The sequence below is a fragment of the Pinus tabuliformis genome, chromosome J (assembly GCF_031772625.1).
Source record: "Pinus tabuliformis cultivar Carrire ecotype Pingquan chromosome J, CPIR1, whole genome shotgun sequence".
Lineage (NCBI taxonomy): Eukaryota > Viridiplantae > Streptophyta > Pinopsida > Pinales > Pinaceae > Pinus > Pinus tabuliformis.
The window spans coordinates 1,205,739,490-1,205,758,683 of record NC_142295.1 but is presented as its reverse complement, the minus strand read 5'-3'; the positions used below and the strand labels follow the sequence as shown (position 1 = coordinate 1,205,758,683).

The window sequence follows — 19,194 nt, the reverse complement described above, 5'->3', positions numbered from 1 at the left end:
TTATTGGACAGGTGGGGTGTCATTGAAAGGGTGGTTTTGTTTCATACTTGAAACTTCTTTAGAAGGTGAAGAGGATTGTGAAACCTACATTGAGGGATCTAAAGTATATGAAGAAGGTAATGGGAAAAAGGGAAATGTTGAGAAAGTGGATGATGTGATTGAAAATATGTCTGAAAATTTGAAAATGTGAAGCCAATGATTTGAAGTGTAAAGTGAAAAAATTTCATAAACATCCCAAAAATACAGGTTGTCACTTACCAAATGAGGGGGATTCTTGTACCTTCATCCTATACTCAGAAAGAGACAATGCCTCCAAATCAGACTGCTCTTATATAAGAGGTCCAAGAAAAGAAGATAAATATTATCAATCTCAATATTTGTAAATGGAATATTGTGATAATTATAACTTCATCTGAACAGAAAACTACATTGGTACAAGGTACACTTTTAATGTGTCTTTGCATTATCATGGAACTAGTGTTTTCATATAAATGTGATTGTCACCTTCAAACTGCATAGAAAACTACATTACTACAAGTGTTGCCTTTAATATATCTTTGCACTATTATGGAATTTATGTTTTCATATAAATGTGATTATCACCTTCAAAGACTTTTTTTAATGATAACATCTTAAGGAGTGAGTCCACCAGGTTTTGAACCAATGTCATTATCATTGAAACATTCTAGGTTGCTTCGAGATCACAACTTGCCAGACAACTTGTGTGCATAATGCTAAGGTGAATAAAACCCACAAAACAAAACTCAATTTACTCTGGCATGTGTTTTATGCACAAGTTGGATGTGGTTTACTGTGGTATTCATTTTGGTTGCGAATATTTGACTAATTATTATAGGGGTGAAATATGGTGCTTGTCAAGAATTTTTTTCAAGTTAAATTTTGGCAGAGTAGCTTTGTAAATTCTCTATTTTGAATTTTATGGCTATTCAATGTTAAGATCATCAAACTCCCTTAAAAAAATAAATTGAAATTTAGATTTAAGATTTAGATTTTATGCATACATAAATAGCATACATGTGTATATTGCCACAAATAATATGGACACTAGGTTCTTCGAACCCCTCTCAAGTACCTATAAGTTTCACTTATGGATGAATTCAGTGACCTCTGAGCTGAGAACAATGAATGGTATAATAAGACATTGACTCTAAGAAATGGATTTACAAAGCCTTTTTGCAAGGTTTTGTCCATTCATTTTGCATTAAATTCCTTTTACAAGGGAAGAATTTAAGGCAAACAAGCAAGTGCATTTTCTGTTATGAGTAGGGTATGTAGAATTGTTCCTAATTCACTTTTATTTTTTTTATTGACCTCTGAGAAGTGTTTCATTCAACATATATTACTTCCAAGTAGATTCACAAATGATGTTAGTCTTGAAAAAATATTTGGTAGAATAAATCTAGAAGTTTGAATAAGTTTTAGTTCAGAGTAATAATACAAATAAATGGTAAAGATAAATTTATTTATTATTTTTTGTTAGAGGAAGTAATTTATGTTGCAAAGTAAACAATTCCTAAGTAGGAAACATCTAGATCACATAACATATCACATCTTCTTCATTTATACTCTTCTTCCATATGCTACACCTTATGAAGTTTCCTTTGCAACATGTGGTGTAATTGCTAGTTAAAATTATTATAACAAGAAACAAAAACTATTGGCATTTCCACTACATGGATATTTTCCTATAAGTATTAGTTTACTCCCAATAAGGAACTTTATTTGGAGTAGCTATAACTATTAATTGCACCACATGTTGCAAAGGAAACGCCGTAAGGTGGTAGTATAGGAAACAATAGCATAGAAAATCCAATGACTACATGAGATATTGTGATGAATAAATAAGAAAAATGTGAATTGAATGTTTTAGAAAAATATGAAGCATAACGTTTTTGAACTAAATTCTCAATTTTCTTTTAAAGTTTCCAGCAACAGAGTAAGACTTGCTACGTACTTAGTGGTTAGTCTTTGACTTGTAAGATATCACAAGTTCAATTTATAGGTAGATGAAAAATTATGTGTCAAAAAAATAAAAGGAAGACTCTCAAATCAAACTATTACATTCATACCTCTTACAAGTCATTTGCCCTGATGAATTTTTCAACATTAATTTGATGCAACATTGAAATATGGAGAAAACATAGAGAGAAAACCTAACTTGGTCACTTCCATATGTAGTTGAAATGATCAATCCGTAATCATGAATGTGATTCCTAAAAATCCATTAATAGAAAAAACAGGATTGAAAGATATGGAATGCATGGGGATGGAATGGAAGCTCTCACACTTTTCTACGAAATTGAATGAGAAACCAGGAAGCCAGACCATGCCACCTTCAGTGGTGTCCTTTGGACGTGTAGCCATGCAGGCCTGGTGGACGAGGGCTAGTTGCATTTTAATTGAATGAGAAGGCATTATTGCGTAGCACCCATGGTGGGTCATTATGCATGCATTATTGATTTTCTTGGGCATGTTGGGAAGCTTAATGAGGCATTCAATCTGATTGAAACAATTCCATTAAATCCAAATACTGGTGTATTTAGGGCTTTGCTTGGTGCATGCATAATTCACTATAATGTAGAGATAGGAGAATGGGCCACAAATCAACTTTTTGATTTAGAACCTGAAAATGTAGGATATTATGTACTACTATCAAATTTATATGTAGATGTTGGCAGATGGGATGGAGTAACAAAGATTAGAAATAAAAGATATGGGACAAAAAAAGTGGGCAAGACGCAGTTGGATAGAGGTGAAAAACAGATTCCATGCATTCTGCGCATGAGACAAATCACATTCGCACTTAACAAAAATCTATGCAATGCTAGAAAGGTTGGCTAAGGAGATGAAGAAATTTGGTTATTTCTCCAATACACAAGTTTTGTGCTTCATTATGTTGACAGAAGTAGATGATGTATACATATTTGTGGCCACAAGGTAAAAATGTATACATATTTGTGCCCAACACTTCACCAAGTTTCTTTTGTTGCTAAAAAACTAAATTAATTATGCTAGGTGACTGGATGAAAGATATTAAAGCAAGGCACTCTCAACATATATAAAATACACTCTTGTTCAAGCTTATTATGATTTTGTGAAACAAATCATGCTAACCTTACATTCAAAATATTTTTTCTATTTAGGTTGCTTGTTCATTTCAATAATTTGTGATTTCAAAAGAAAAGTGTTTGATGTCATCATTACATTCTTTAACTCATCAAATCTTGTAGGAGCTTCATCAAGATGCCTAGAGACCTCAATTGATTATTTTGGAAGGGATAGAAAGGACATATTAGCAAGAGTCACTTTTTTGCAAATCATTAATCAGAAGAAATAGAGACATAAAATTCTACAAACCCTTACCCATATGATGCCCTAATTAAGTGGATTATATCAAATTACCGATAACCCTTTGGTTGCATATTCATTTACATAATTTTAAATTTTAGATGAAAAGTGATTAAAGAGTTGTATTTTCAACCCATGACAGGGCTTCCTTAAGACATTTGAAGACTCAACATCATGGTATTTTGAGAATGGGAATCACCATGAAACTTTGAATTCCTTTTACCAAATGAAACTTGCAGGTCTAAAACTAGACTCTACACCCTTGTGAGCATTACTCATGTGTGTCTTAGCTCAGAGGATCTTCAACATAGCGAGAGAATTCATGATTCTATAGTTCACAATGGATTGGAGTATTGCGTAATGCACTTGTATACTTTCATATAAATAAGTGTAGAGACAACACTTGTGATTCTACATTCACATTCAGATACATGGCAAAGTCTATGAGGTTCAAATAGTCACGATATTTTTACCTTGTTGGTATACAAATCAAATCTCTCTTGCAACCCCACCCTAGATGAACACTAACCCAAGATTAATAATTAACCTAGTGGCTTCCCTTTGTCTTTCCTCCTTCCCCCAATTTGGTCCCAGTTGCCTTCGTAAACCAAGTGGTTATTTCACTCCCATCCTCCTCCCTCCTCATGATGAGTGCAGGGCCATTTGTGTGGTGGTGCGTTACTTTACTCTAACTACTACTTCATGACAAAAAATCATATTTCACTATAAAAAATTTAGAACAAAAACAAAATATGTTTTCAAAGAAAACATAGCTTGCATCATAAGTGGAAGTACAAAATGATTAAATGAAGTGAAACAAAACAATATGTGATGACTTAAGTTTTACAACATAGATAAAAAACATTGATGGCTTGCATGGGTTTGAAGCTATGGAAATTGTTTTGCATGTTCATAAAATAAATTGGTAAGCCACGAGAAAATGTGTTTCTTGTCTATTATTTGTAACTATTGACAAGTTATTTGAACTAAGATTTGCTTGAAGAAATTCTTAAACCAATATACAAAGAACTTGGAGCCTGAGTGAAACATGCACAAGACGACAATTGAATTTCCACTCATACTATGAAGGCTACATAACCAAAAATCATGTTTATCACTTGAAAAGATTTATTTGAGTAGATTTATCCCATGAAATATGAAATAAGAAATATACGAGGAAAAATTAATAAATAGTAAAATACATTCACAGACTCAATGAGACAATGAAAGATCCTAATAACATACCCAAAAATAATGAGATAAATCCACGATTGACCTTTTTGTAGAACCTATACATGAGATATTAGGCATTCTTTGAACGTGTCTACCAAGGAAATGAAGGTCCTTTACTAGTGATGCTTCTGTAGTAAGCTGAAGAGCGAGATTAAGCTGCAAATTGTAACTCTCTTCAGTTTGTCGTGCCCATTTCTTCTCAGCCTCAACACTCTGCCTGGTATCATCATATTTCCATTCTTCTTCATAAAATACGTTGAATAAGCCAGAATCAGTGACATTCAAAGAAAAGTTGGGAGAGTTGTTAGTAAGGGGAAAATCCCAAGAATAGAGACTGTCTACAAAGTTTCTTCCACTGGACCCCCTCTGCAGTCTCGTGGATGATGGACCCATAATTGTTACTCCCACTTGAGCTCTTATCACCAGGCCAGACATTAACCCTGTGAAGGTTGTACTCACCAAGGATATTCACATGGTCCATGGGCGAAACACTTTACATATTTCACTGCATTAATCAAAAGCAATAGACATGCAACCTTCCACAAACCCTTACCCATATGATGCCCTAATTAAGTGGATTTTATCAAATTACCGGTAACTCTTTGGTTGCATATTCATTTACATAATTTTCAATTTTAGCTTAAAAGTGATTAAAGAGTTTTATTTTCAACCCATGACAGGGCTTCCTTAAGACATTTGAAGACTCAACATCAAGATGTTCTCAGAATGGGAATCACCATGAAACTTTGAATTCCTTTCATCATATGGAACTTGCAAGTGTGAAACTTGACTCTGCACCCTTGTGAGCATTCTTCCTATATGTCCTAGCTCAGAGGATCTTCAACACGACAAGATAATTCATGACTTTGTAGTTCACAATGGATTGGAGTATTGGGTAATGTACTTGTAGACATGCATTTCATATCTAGGAGAAATATTGGAGACCAAATATTTTCTACATTGTCTTACAAAGACATGGCCTCCTTGAATGATGCCATTGTAGGATATTATTATAATTAGTATTCTGACAAAGCTTAGAACCACTATTGTTAAATGGATAGTTTAGATGCTTTACCTAATTTAGTCATTGTGATAAATATTCTTCGAAATCGTAGTCATTTAAGATATCTACTATAATACAAGGGGATCCACAATTACATCATCAGAAATGGATTTTGAGTTAGGTTTGTGTAGGTGATGCCCTCATATGCATCTATCAATTGTCAAGTGTAGTAGTTTAGAGGTTGCACACCATTTCTTTGATAGATTTTCTATACATGATTTGTTATTATGGAGTGCCATTATTGCATGATATTGAATGCATGGAGGTGGAATGGAATCTCTCACACTTTTCTATAGAATGGAACAGGCAAGTGCGAATCCTAATTAAATCACTATCACTGCTATCATGTTTGCTTGTAGTCATGTAGGTCTTTTGAATGAGGGTTGGCTGCATTTAATATACATTAGAAGATAAATGCAGAAAGCCCATGGTGGGTCATTATACACGCATGGTTGATCTGCTTGGGCATGCTGGATAGTTAGATTATCCAAGTGCTATTAAACTTTCCATGCTAAAACAATGTACTTATCAAATGATACAATCATTATTATGAGTCGAATAGTAATTTCAATCAAGCAGTGGAGCAACGGGTAAGAATAGTGTTCACACAATCAAAACTTTAACCAAGCCAGTTGAAGCCATTAAAGTATATAGAGACATAATTTTCACTGATAACAACTATAGAGTAAATGACAAGAACATCTACATGCAAATATACTTGTGGTGTTCATGTTGGTTATGGTAGCTAAAATGATGGAATGAAGGATACAAAATGATAATATAACATAAATATGCATCCATCGATCACTTGGGAGATATGTCATAACAGTGATAAGAGAAACACACATAATTTTTGCAGCATGGTCCTTGCATTTTGTTGATAATTTTTTGTCTTTCAATATGTGTCAGAGAAGCATTAATTAGTGCTATATGTTAGTGCATGGGAGGGGAGTTCTTCCCAAAGGGAAACACCTTACGATACAATAAGAACCTTTACTACATTATTCACCACATCTTAAAAATAATTTTTAATACAATGAAATTGCTAAATAATTTTTCCAATGCTCAAGTTTATATTTTAAAATAAATTTTTAACTGTAAAATTTATATGTAGCAATTACATCTATTTATGAAGCACATGTTTGTTTTTCTCATATGATAACTTTAATTAATGTATATGTTTTCTTCAAACATGTTTCACAATATAATTCAAAAGTAACTTTTCAATATAATATTGAATTATAGCTAAACTGAAACTTTTTCCATTTTATCCATATCAATATGTGATTTATTATTAGTCAAATATCTTATACTTTAGTAATATTTCAATTGAGTTGTGATATGTGTACTGATGCTTTAGACTCATATTCGTAGAGTTTAATATTATTAACTATAGTTTATAACATTAATCTTAAAGTTTAATCCTTTGGGTTTTAATATTAGTCCCTTTGGTTTTTAATATTAATTCCTTGGTTTTTTATTAATAATCTCTTGGGTTTAATATTAATCGTCAGGTTTAATGTTATCCCCTAGGTTTAAAATCCCTTAGATTTATAATATTAATCCCAAGGTTTATAAAATTAATCTTAGAGTTTGATGTGTTTTTTATGGTTTATTTCTAGTGCTATAACAATCCCCTTGGTTTATTTCTCCTTGAAAATAAAAATTAGTTATGTTTTTTTAATTTTAAATTATAACATTAATGAAATAATGGAATAAAAAAGAGATACATGATTTTTCCATTTAAGGCATTATATTTAATAAAATTAAGATACATATTTTTTTTCCCTTTAAAGCATTATATTTCATAAAATTAAGATACATGTTTTTTCCCTTTAAAGCATTATGTTGAATAAGGTTAATTAAATTAATTAAAGTGGTATTTTTTAAAATTCAATTTATTATTTAGATTCTTTCTTGATTTTGCCTGGCACATTGCAGCGGATGAAAAGAATACCATGGATTGCTGATTGAGGATAGAAAGCATTTTGAAACTAAGTTGCAAAGTGGTCACGCCTAGGGTTCCAACCTGTTAGGCATGGTACGCCAACAATCAAAAACCTTCTGCCAAAATCTCGTTGAAAAAATATTTTAAACATAGGTCAGTTAAAATGGGCCGAAAAAGCTAAAATAAGAATTTCCACGATCCTAAAGGATCAGTACACATATCGAGATCCTTGATGCGTCTAGTTATGAGAAAGTCGTCCAATATATCTACAAAAGCAAGCCTACTAGATGAACGAGTTTGTCCACTGGAATAAAGGAGACTACATTTAGGCTGAATTTAGTGTAGGAATAAAATGTGAGGCTTGTAGGTGGTTGCACCTAGTCTAAGTTTATAGTGGCAGTCAATAAGATTTGATTTTAAATTATAAAAAAAAAAATGTGACAGCTGCTCCACTATGAGACAAAATCCCCGCAAATCATCCCAAGACTGTAAATGTGAATTGTATGAATAAAATGTGACGTTTCTCCAACTATGAGATACAAAATCTAAGCAAACCATCCCAACGCTGCAAATGCAAATGGAAGACATAGCTGAAGGAGGGGTTTTGAAGTTTTTTTTTAACTCAATTTTTATTAACTGACGACAAATTATTGTTCAGGTCAACATTATTATAGAGTGGTAATCAGGAGAGTTTTTCCAGAAGAAAATGCCTTAAAGCATAAATATTAACTAATCTACTTTAATAACTTTTTTCCCTACAAACTTCTTTATTTTTTCCACTTTAAAACTTTTACTTTCATTATTTTTAAAAATTTACTTTTTATTTATTAATACTAAAACACACAGTAAAGTTAAAGTAAAAATACATATACAACTATCATATTATTATAAAAAATTTATTATCCCATATTATAAATTACTTTTAACTTAAAATACCTTCTCACACATCAAGCAATTTGTGTTTCTAAGAGTTCCTTGTAGTCTCAATAGTTTCCTAACACTAACACTAAATAATGTAGATATATTTTAAGTAGAAATACTAGTTTCAATAGAAGTAGAAGTTAGAGTTATGGTTTAAGCAATAAGCTAAGTGGTATGAAAGGGTGTGAAGGAGGAGCAATGCAAACCTTCTAATAATATCATCCACATATTACATTTTAGGGCGATAAATGTTTTTTTATGATTAAACGTTAATTTTGAAAAATAGTTTTAATTTTGCGTTAGATTTATTAATAAACAAACCCTACATTTTCAAGATCAAGATTCTATCCCTAAGCACAAAATCACTAAAAATAAAAAAAAAACCCACAAATTAAAATAAAAAAGCAAACACAAAATTACTCGAATAAAAACCCACAAACTAAAACCAAAAAGTTAGTAATCATGTGATAAATCATTAAATATGCTCTTGGAGCCCAGAGATGAAGACAAAAATATTAGGATTTTCCCCTCTAAGGTGGTAGGTTTTTCCCTTTAAAAGTGGTAGTTGAAAATGGCACCTTTGTAAGAAAAATGAAGAGCGTTCATGAATCTGACCACCTTGATTTTCTTAGGGAAGCTACGTTTAATAATAAATTTAAATATCTAATTTTAATTTTTAATGAATTTTTTATTTTTTTCTAAAATTAAAATTAAGCAGAAAAATATTAAAATTGATAAATATTTTTAAATCTAACCGCTTTGACTTTCATAAGGAAACGTAATAATAATTTTAAATATCTCATTTTAATTTTAAATAAATTTTTAAAATTTCTCCAAAATTAAAATTAAGAAGAAAAAATACTAAAATTATAAGTATTTTAGAATAAAATAAACAAGGAATTGGTCAAATATTACTATCTCTCATGGAAATGGTCATAAATGAATGAATTTCTTAACGTAGTTGAATCCCAAAAAATGATATCTAATATAATTCACTGTGAAAAACCCTCAATACTTAAATACATAAGAGTAAAGGGAGCTCTACTTGAATGGTTCATGAGACACAATACTTGCTAAGGTTTCAAAAATAGGGTAGCAAGCTAAGTGGGCTTGATTGTGGGGAAAACTCCATAGTTAAGCGCGGTTGAGCCAGTGACAATTTGGGATGGGTAACCTCCCGGGAAGTCCTGGTTACCAAGTGCAAGCCCCGGAAGTGAGAAATTGGTCAAATACAACTACCTCTCATGGAAATGGTCATAGATGAATGACTTTCTTAACACAGTTGAATCCCAAAAAATGATATCTAATATAATGCATTGCAAAAAACCCTCAATACTTAAATACATAAGAGTGAAGGGAGCTCTACCTAAATGGTTCATGAGGCACAATACTTGCTAAGGTTTTGCAAATGGGGTGGCAAACTAAGTGAGCTTGATTGTGGGGAAAACTCCACAGTTAAGGCACAATACTTGCTAAGGTTTTGCAAATGGGGTGGCAAACTAAGTGAGCTTGATTGTGGGGAAAACTCCACAGTTAAGCGCGCTTGAGCCAGAGGTAATCTGGGATGGGTGACCTGCCGGGAAGTCCTGGTTATCGGGGGCAAGCCTCGAAAGTGATGATTGATGCTATGTGATTCATTTCACTAGTTTCAATCCCACTTCTTAATGAAACCATGGCAAAACTTAATAAAAAATTAGTTATTACAATCAAGTCTCACTACTTGACTCATTTTATATTTTCAATATCTAAAGGGGTTCTTACAATGTCTTTTTAAAACACTATACCATCATATTCAAGGTCATTCCCCGTATTTTACATTCATGCATTGAATCATTAAAATTAGATCATTGTAACTTCAATCATGTTCATTAAATGCATCATTATTATTGCCATATTTGCAAAGCAAAAGTTGGTAGTTGATTGTCACTTTCCTTAATGAGTGTTCAATATTGTTCATAAGTGTGACAAAAGTTTTATTGTCCTTTATCCTCATCAAGAATCGAATGTCATGAACATAGTTTTGCAGCAAACTTTATTACTTACTACACAATGGAGTTATAAACATGAATCACACATATCATGTCAAAAATAGTGTACTACATAAATCAATATGTAGATTGTTAAACTCATACCCTAATTAATGCCCATTGGTGGCATACCTCAATCTCTTTTCCACTTACCAATTCCCAAAGGCGTCAATGCTGCAACCTTTAGCTCTGATACCACTTGTAACGTACCCCGGTAACCTCACATGTAAAGGCAGGGAGTTAGAATTTTTTACACAAATTACCCACAAGTAATTAGCACAACTCCACATTTCTCATTAACCATTAGACATAATGTTTAATAGTACATAAAGTAAATTTCAATAGAGGACAGTGAGTTGCATAACCATTGTCAACCATTGTTGTAGTACATTAACATAAATTGTCTCATGAACCTTGCAACCATTTCATGATTCCCTTAACCATATTAATTAATCACATACTTGACATTATGATTATCACATCAAATAAGGAACCAACATAATCAAGGATTCAACATCATCAAACTGACACAATAAGCAATCACATCATTGAACACCGATATACCCTGGAAACCCATTAGGGTGAAAACCAACAAACGTTTAATTTTATTATTAAACGCTCATGAGGGTTTTCACCCCACTCAATGGCTTATAAAGGATTCCATCCCTTATCCATTGTTATAAAATATTACAATGAAAATATCATTAAAACGTCACCTATCTAGCTAAAAGCTATTACATTTTCCATGAAACCCTTTACCTACATATCGCCACTTGCTACATATTTGTGGCATGATTGTTCTATCAATGTATGATCCCACAACTTGTACTCATGAGCATGGACCTTTAGTTCTTTACCTACCACAATGTTAAACATCATTTTTCTTTGGCACAAACCACCATAATTTCCTATCATTGTTGACGTCAACAAGCTTTGGCAACAAGATTAGATTCAATATTAATCAATCAATAATCAGTCTTTAAAAGTGATCTTTTAACATCTACTCATGTGCATGAATTGTAAATATAACATCACAACATGCTTCTTCTAACAACGTTGTGCACCAATAATTATCAAGCATGTCATAATAAATAACTAGTACATTTATTCAAGTAAATACTTGTTTTACCTCCACAATTCTTATTCACACTAAAGCATATTTCTCTTTAAAGATTTAACCCAATAGTTCTGCAAATCCATGTTCCTCTGTAAAATATATAACACCATAGTTATATCTTCATACATGTAATAAACTATTGTTTCTATGCTTTAGCACATGTGTTCGTTTCACATAGTTATTTTTCAAGAACCCAACATAGTTCCTCTATCATTTATGTACAAAGTTATTATGCATTTGTTTCCATGAAAGTATCGTAACAAAGTCCTCATGCATTTGTTTTCAACAAAGTCTCATAATCAACCTTTCTTTTGCGCATAAGAACTAGGATAATAATAACGGTAACTGTTTATGCATTAAACCATGCAAATAAATCAAACTACCCAATATGCAACAACCAAATCCTTTACCTTTTTACTCACCAAAACATGTAACTTTTGCAAACTCTTGCAAAGGGATTAACACCATTAACTTATCTTTCCTGCATAAAAAGATATATTCTTTCCAAAGAAGGTTCCTATGACTTATCTTTGTGCATTTCATCTATGCATAGGTTATTATATTTTCTCATAACTAAGTATTGTTTTTCAAGAGAACTCTCTACCCATGAGAATATTTCACAAATTACCCTCTTTAATCTATATTCTCTTTCAGGTACAAGCCCCAGAAGTGAGAAATTGGTCAGATACGACTACCTCTCATGGAAATGGTCATAGATGAATGACTTTCTTAATGCAGTTGAATCGCAAAAAATGATATCTAACATAATGCATTGCAAAAAACCCTCAATACTTAAATACATAAGAGTGAAGGGAGCTGTACCTGAATGGTTCATGAGGCACAATACTTGCTAAGGTTTTGCAAATGGGGTGGCAAGCTAAGTGGGCTTGATTGTGGGGAAAACTCCACAGTTAAGCGCGCTTGAGCCAGAGGCAATCTGGGATGGGGTGACCTCGCGGGAAGTCTTGGTTAACGGGTGCAAACCCCGGAAGTGATGACTGATGCTATGTGATTCATTTCACCAGTTTCAATCCCACTTCTTCACCCGTGAGCATCACCTTGGAAGTGATGATTGATGCTATGTGATTCATTTCACTAGTTTCAATCCCACTTCTTCACCCCTGAGCATCACCCTATACAATGAGTGCTTGTGCTAAGTGGACTATTCAAAAATCATGAGAAATATGAGAGATTGGTCAGATATGACTACCTCTCATGGAAATAGTAACGCAATTGAATCCCAAAAAATGATATCTAATATAATGCATTGCGAAAAATCCTCGATACTTAAAGAATATATTAATTATAATACATGTTCAACACATTATTAATAAATTAATATAATTACTCTCCAATCTCATTGTACATATATGGAAAACTAACTTTAATATAAAATAAAATAAATATTTTACAACTTTACTTGTAAATTTAACATGGCAAATTATTTATTTGAAAACTACAATACATTAACATAGCTAATGCTATTAACATCATAAAAAATCGAAGGATTAAACTTCTTCTCAAACACTTCTTTTATTATGTACAAACAACATATGAGAAGAGAATGATCCATAGATTTGAAAACATTCTTAAATCTCAGAATTTATACAATATATATATATTACATTTTTAAATATTGATTGTTGCCCAACCTCCTTTCCACTAAATACAATGACTGTAATGCTGAACATTACGCCCCCTTTAGGTTGGAGTCCTGTCTACACAACGCTAGATAGAAACGAACATGCGGACTCATCTCCGTTCAAATGGACAGCCCTCGTACCCAAGATCTTCGCTTGGTTCAAAGCCTCAAACGCTGAGGAGTATCCTCATATAATGTATACATTTGACATTATCTGTTTGCCACTGATAATCTAACCCTTCTTCAGATAATTAACATTAAATGGCAAACCGTCTTCATCAGTCTACTGTGCAGTTCCCGGCTAGCGGGGCATTCCTTTGTGTGTGAGTATTCTAAGACCTGCGATACTCGCAGCAAAGAGCAAGTCTCTCGTTTCTTGAATCCTGTCGCGTGGCGGTGGAGGTTTTGTCTATTCCACAGAAGACGAATGGACGAAGGGTTCTCTCTATTTGGAATCCTCCTCCCATAGCCACCTCTCTCTCCAGGTGGCTGCAATAACTCTCGAACACCTTCACACTCACCTGCAACTTGAAGCCCATCAGAAACAGGAACTCCATCTCCATTCTATTTATTTCTTCGCTGCTAACGCCTCCCACTTTTGCGTAATATGAATTCCTATAGTTCCTGCTCAACAAATAGAAATTGAAATTAAAATCACGACAATGAGAATGGAGGTCGAAACTAAAACAAGAAACAGAGGATCGTGGATGGTATTAAATTAGAGAAATAGCTTACAGGTCTTCAAGGAACTTGGAGGCGACCATAACTGTGGTGATAAGCAGCCTGTGGACGTTGACAGCCGTTATGCGGAATTGCGGATGGAATTGAATGAGGCGGTCAATGTAAGCATATGCTACTACCAACACAGAAGAGCTGCAATTAACATACTTTAAAATCCTCTCAAGATACTGCTCTATGCACATGTCCGGCACCTGCAAACCGTCGAACACTCGGTACTTGGAAGGCGAATTGCGCCTGTAAGTGGCCGCAAGTCTCTGGTTTCTGGCGAGAGTCCGCTCCACCAGAGATGACAACACTGATATGACCGTGACGGTTTGTGAGCATGATCGCTCTGCGTGTTCACTTTGGAGGGAATAGAGATGTGACTTCATTCTTCCTCCAGAAATAACGCCCTCTGCCATTGTTCTCGACACGTAATATTGGATCTGTTCTCAGGAGGGAGCTTCTTAATAATTTCAATAGTTTTGTGGATTGCGGCGATAGCTTCTTTTGGAGGAAGTGAGTTTAGAGAAAGATAATATAGGCTGCAGAGGGGTTTGTGTTGTGGTGGGAGGAAGAGGTGGGGAAGGAAGTCGGGTTGCTCGGCTCTTTCTCGTACAGACAGACAGCGTGGCTGCTAGAGGGAATCGTACAACGTAGGGAATCTGCATGGCTGGAATTCGGTGTGTGGATTTCATTAATTGAATGGAAATTTGAGTGGATTGGATTTAGCGGCAATGCAGGGAGACAGAAGGGTCAGACTGCCTCCACACATTCACCACCGCTCGCTCAAACGAGCTTACTTAGCAGACAAGTCTAAAATAAACTTGTCTCGTTTGATTTGATTCCACTGAAATTGTGGGCCAGTTGAAGCGAAACATTGGACATTAATGGCGTCTTTAAATGATTCAGGAGTACAAGATTCCTTTGGCTAAGCTTTAGGGTGATATGCTCAAAATGATTTGTGTCGGTTCAGAGAATGTGCTGACCCGCATTACACAGCTTTATGACGATGATTTTTATGCACAACCATATAATAGATCCTAAGTTTAAATAATGGTGTATTATAATGGAATAAATTAACAAGAGATTATCTAGTATTTTTAGTGTATGTAATATATATAATATTTTTAAACTCTAGATGTTTATAAATATTAAATTTATTATTTTATAATTAAATTAAAGTCATTCAATTACCACACAAAACAGGTTCTCTATTACAATGTGCGCACCACTATCACATTGTCGTTATTAGGCCTTCCCAACGATTTTCTAACTATTAATATCGAAAGAAAGAGAGCAGATTTTAAATATTATAAAGGAATCTATTGAAAGGTGGCTGGCTAACTTTAGATTTTATATTATGAAAATTAAGACCATTCATGCGCATGTCTAGATTCGTTGGGGGCTTTGGATACCACTACGGAGGAGAGAACTTTCTAAATTTGGTATTCACTATGTTAGTGATGAGTGTATATAACTTTCTAAAATTTTGTTATTACCACGTTAATGATGGTATATATAAACTATATAATATTTGGTTTGGAATTTTTATTATCTTATGTGATTGAGAAGGCAAATTGTGTATAAGATTCATTTTAATCGCAAATTGTGTATAAGATTCATTTTAATCACGGATTTACCAAAGTTTAACAAAACAATATATGCGAATTTTTTATTAAAATATAAAATTTGAAAAAAAATATAATTTTAAGATTTATTTTTTTTAAGTTGTTTATAATTTTTTTTATTAAGATGGACTTATAGAGGTTTTTTGTATTTTTATAGAACATGTAATTTTTCATTTTTAAATACTTTATCATTATTATTATTTTATATTCAAAATTGAATGAGTTACACATTATGTTATTTAACGTAAATATTGAAATGTTTTATTTATAACTATAAGAGTGAAAGTGAAATATTTTTATGAGATCTTTTTCAAGTACAATGAGAATGAGATTATTAATGTTTAATAATCATTTGAACTAAAACTAATATAATATGTATAATTGGGGAAAAATTCTTATTTCTAGTTAAGGTGGATGAGGATCTGTTGATTTTTTTAAAATGGAGGGCGTAGATTGATTCTCAAGGGAAAATTCTCAACACATGATTAGTCTTAATGCTTATCAACAACTCTAGTGTGTTAACGAGTTTTTTTAGGTTGCATTGGCTTTTAATAAATTAAAAAAATTAGATTTGTGCCAAGTGGTTCTCTACCCGCCAACTTCCTAGGGATTTGAGATTATTTCGATTCTAATAAGCTCATATTCTAATTAGATGGGGAAATTAATAAATAAGAAAATTTTATTTAGCAAAATGGTCCATTTTACAATAAGATGTGTTCCTTTATTTTCTCAAATTAAATTAGATTTCTGCCACATGGCTCTCTACCCACCAATTTCCTAGGGATTTGAGATTATTTCAATTCTGATAAAATCATAGTCTAATTAGATGGGGAAATTAATAAATAAGCAAAATTTTGTTTAGCAAAATGGACCATTTTACAATAACATGTGTTCCCCTTTTTTCTTGATTTAAATTAGATGCGTGCCACATGGCTCCCGCCCACCAATTTCCTAGAGATTTGAGATCATTCCGATTCTAGTAAGTTCATATTCTAATTATATGGGGAAATTAATTTATAAGCAAATTTTATTTAACAAAATGATCCATTTTACAATAAAATGTGTAATTTTTTTTTCTCAAATTAAAGTTGACCCATAACTTTTCTACTCAGATAAAAAACATTCTTCATATTGCAATAAATTTTTTCATTATATTTATAAAACCTTAGGCTATATCAACCATATTAATTTCTTTAATATAATTATACTAGTCATTTATATTTTTATTATAAATACATTTTATTAAAATAATTTTTTTTAAAAACATATGTCGACTCTAACATTAATAAAATTACATATAACACTCATACTATATTGTAAAATTCCCTTAAAATTTTTATTAAAAATTATAGTTAAACTATAAGTACGTTAGTATTTACTGTTGTTTGTCTCTGCAGTGTGAACACTGTCGGATCATTTCTTGGCAACCGCATCTGAGCACGTGAACATATTGACTGCTGCGGCAATACCATCTGAGCACTCTATGTTATTATTTCTGTGCCCACGGATGTATGGTTGCAAGTGAACATTTGAATGGCCGTGATGTTTCTTCTACGGATCGGTTCGATTAAGGCTTTTCACATATGAATTTCTACCGTATATTGGTATGTCTGATATTTCTGCTATGATTATTTAAGTGATAATATTATAGGGAATTTAATTGATGAATTTTTGTTATATTATTTAAGTTTATGGTATATTAATAATATTTTTTATTTAATTATATATTAGAAAATATCTTAAAAAATATCACATTATTTAATTTTTTATCAATATGATGCCAATAAGTTTTCTTAATTTTAAGAAACCTCTAAATTCAGTAAATATGGTAGATATTTATTTTTTCATTAATATTTTTTATAATCTTTTATATTTTTCATTAACTTTGAACTCCATTTTTTATATCTATTAATTTAAAAACCCTTTACCTCTTATATATCCAAATATATTATATCATTTTTTACTCAAAACACAACTCCCAATATAAACCCATAGATATGATATTGATATGATAATAAAATCAATATCATAATAAAATCTCAATGAATAACATATGAACTTCTGCTTCTGAACTTCAGCATTTGAGCATTTGTAATGACCATCCGTTATGAGAAACACCAGTAAAAAGATAAATAAGTACCATCTCAAGTACATACATGGATCAGGAAGGGGTTTTCTCGCTAACGCTAACCTTCCTTTCCAGAATGGCAACCCAGAGGAGAGGGAAAGTACCAAATTTCATCTGCAGATCGTGGCTGATTTCTTTAGCTTACAGATGTACGGTTGTGGAGAACATTTGAATATCAGCGGGATTTTTTCTGTGGACAAGTTCGATTAGGGCTTCTCACATATGAACTTCTGCGGTGAACCAATACTTGTGCAGTTCACTATATTTGAAATTATACAGTGAACTTCGTTGTCCGTTCAGTAGATCTATTCGATTTCAAACATATGCCCTGGTTGAACCTAAAAATAGATGTTAGGTACTTATTTGCTAATTAATCATTTCACACATTTTTTTTGTTTTTCTCTTGTTTATATCAAAATCAATATAAATCATAAATCATGTAGTGATAAATCTATAGGATTTTTACAATGAAAAAATCATGTATTCATATATAAAATTACATTTTTGACCTGAGAGATAAATTGATGTTTAATATACTTCAATTTCAGTTACAACATTATGTAAATTAAAAGGAAGTTTTATGTGCTTGTGTAAAATGTTGATTACATATTTTTACGGATCATATGAGAAACAAATGGGCTTACATGGATACATGATAGGTTTTATTCATGGATAATAGAAGAGTTTTGAATTTTTTTCAATGGTAAGTATAAATAAAAATTGAATTAATAAATATTTTATGGTTAAGAATTAAAAGATAAATAGTGTGATGGTGATTAAAAGACATTTGTTTGACTTTCTAAGAGACTTGGTGATGCATTTTTCTTTCTTCTTTCTTGTGAAAAGTACGTGGAAAAAATAAAATTTCTTGAGTTCTTGATTAAAAAATAATCAATTATATTATATGTCAAAAAGTTGAATCTAATATATTATGATTTTTGTATTATTTAATTCATATTTATTATTTAAAAAAAAATCAATCCACAATAGCAAATAAAGAACCAAATTAGCACAAAAATGTTATATCTTTATTACTAGAAAAATGTTCAATTTTCTCTTTAAGAGAGAACTTCCAATATAACAAATCCCAACTACAAGTAACTTCACAAACCTTATTTTATATTTCTTCCTCCTCTTTATAGAGAGAAAATTCTAATATAAATCGGTAAGAGTTATTATATATATTAAATTTAAATTCCTTGAACCCTCATAACTTTAGTGATAAATTAAATTTCGTTGAAATATAAATTTTGAAGTTATATTAAATCTAAATAGTTATAAAAAATTGGGACTTAAGTTTTTTTAATTTAACACTAAAATATTAAATTTTATAAACTATTATAGATCCCTTTTAACAAAAGATCTTGGAGGAGCCGAGAGATCGAATATCATTAT

At 32.0% G+C, this 19,194-nt stretch overlaps 1 protein-coding gene across 1 annotated transcript; it reads right to left on the bottom strand.

Annotated features, from left to right (window-relative positions):
• Window positions 1–13,329: 13,329 nt before the first annotated feature.
• On the bottom strand, window positions 13,330–14,544 carry LOC149231462 (cyclin-U2-1-like). Its single transcript, XM_089376309.1, has 2 exons — window positions 14,056–14,544; window positions 13,330–13,944 (listed from the first exon to the last, which is right to left on the bottom strand). Exons 1-2 carry the CDS (start codon window positions 14,460–14,462, stop codon window positions 13,653–13,655), a joined length of 699 nt encoding a protein of 232 aa, XP_089232435.1. The 5' UTR covers window positions 14,463–14,544; the 3' UTR covers window positions 13,330–13,652.
• Window positions 14,545–19,194: the final 4,650 nt, after the last annotated feature.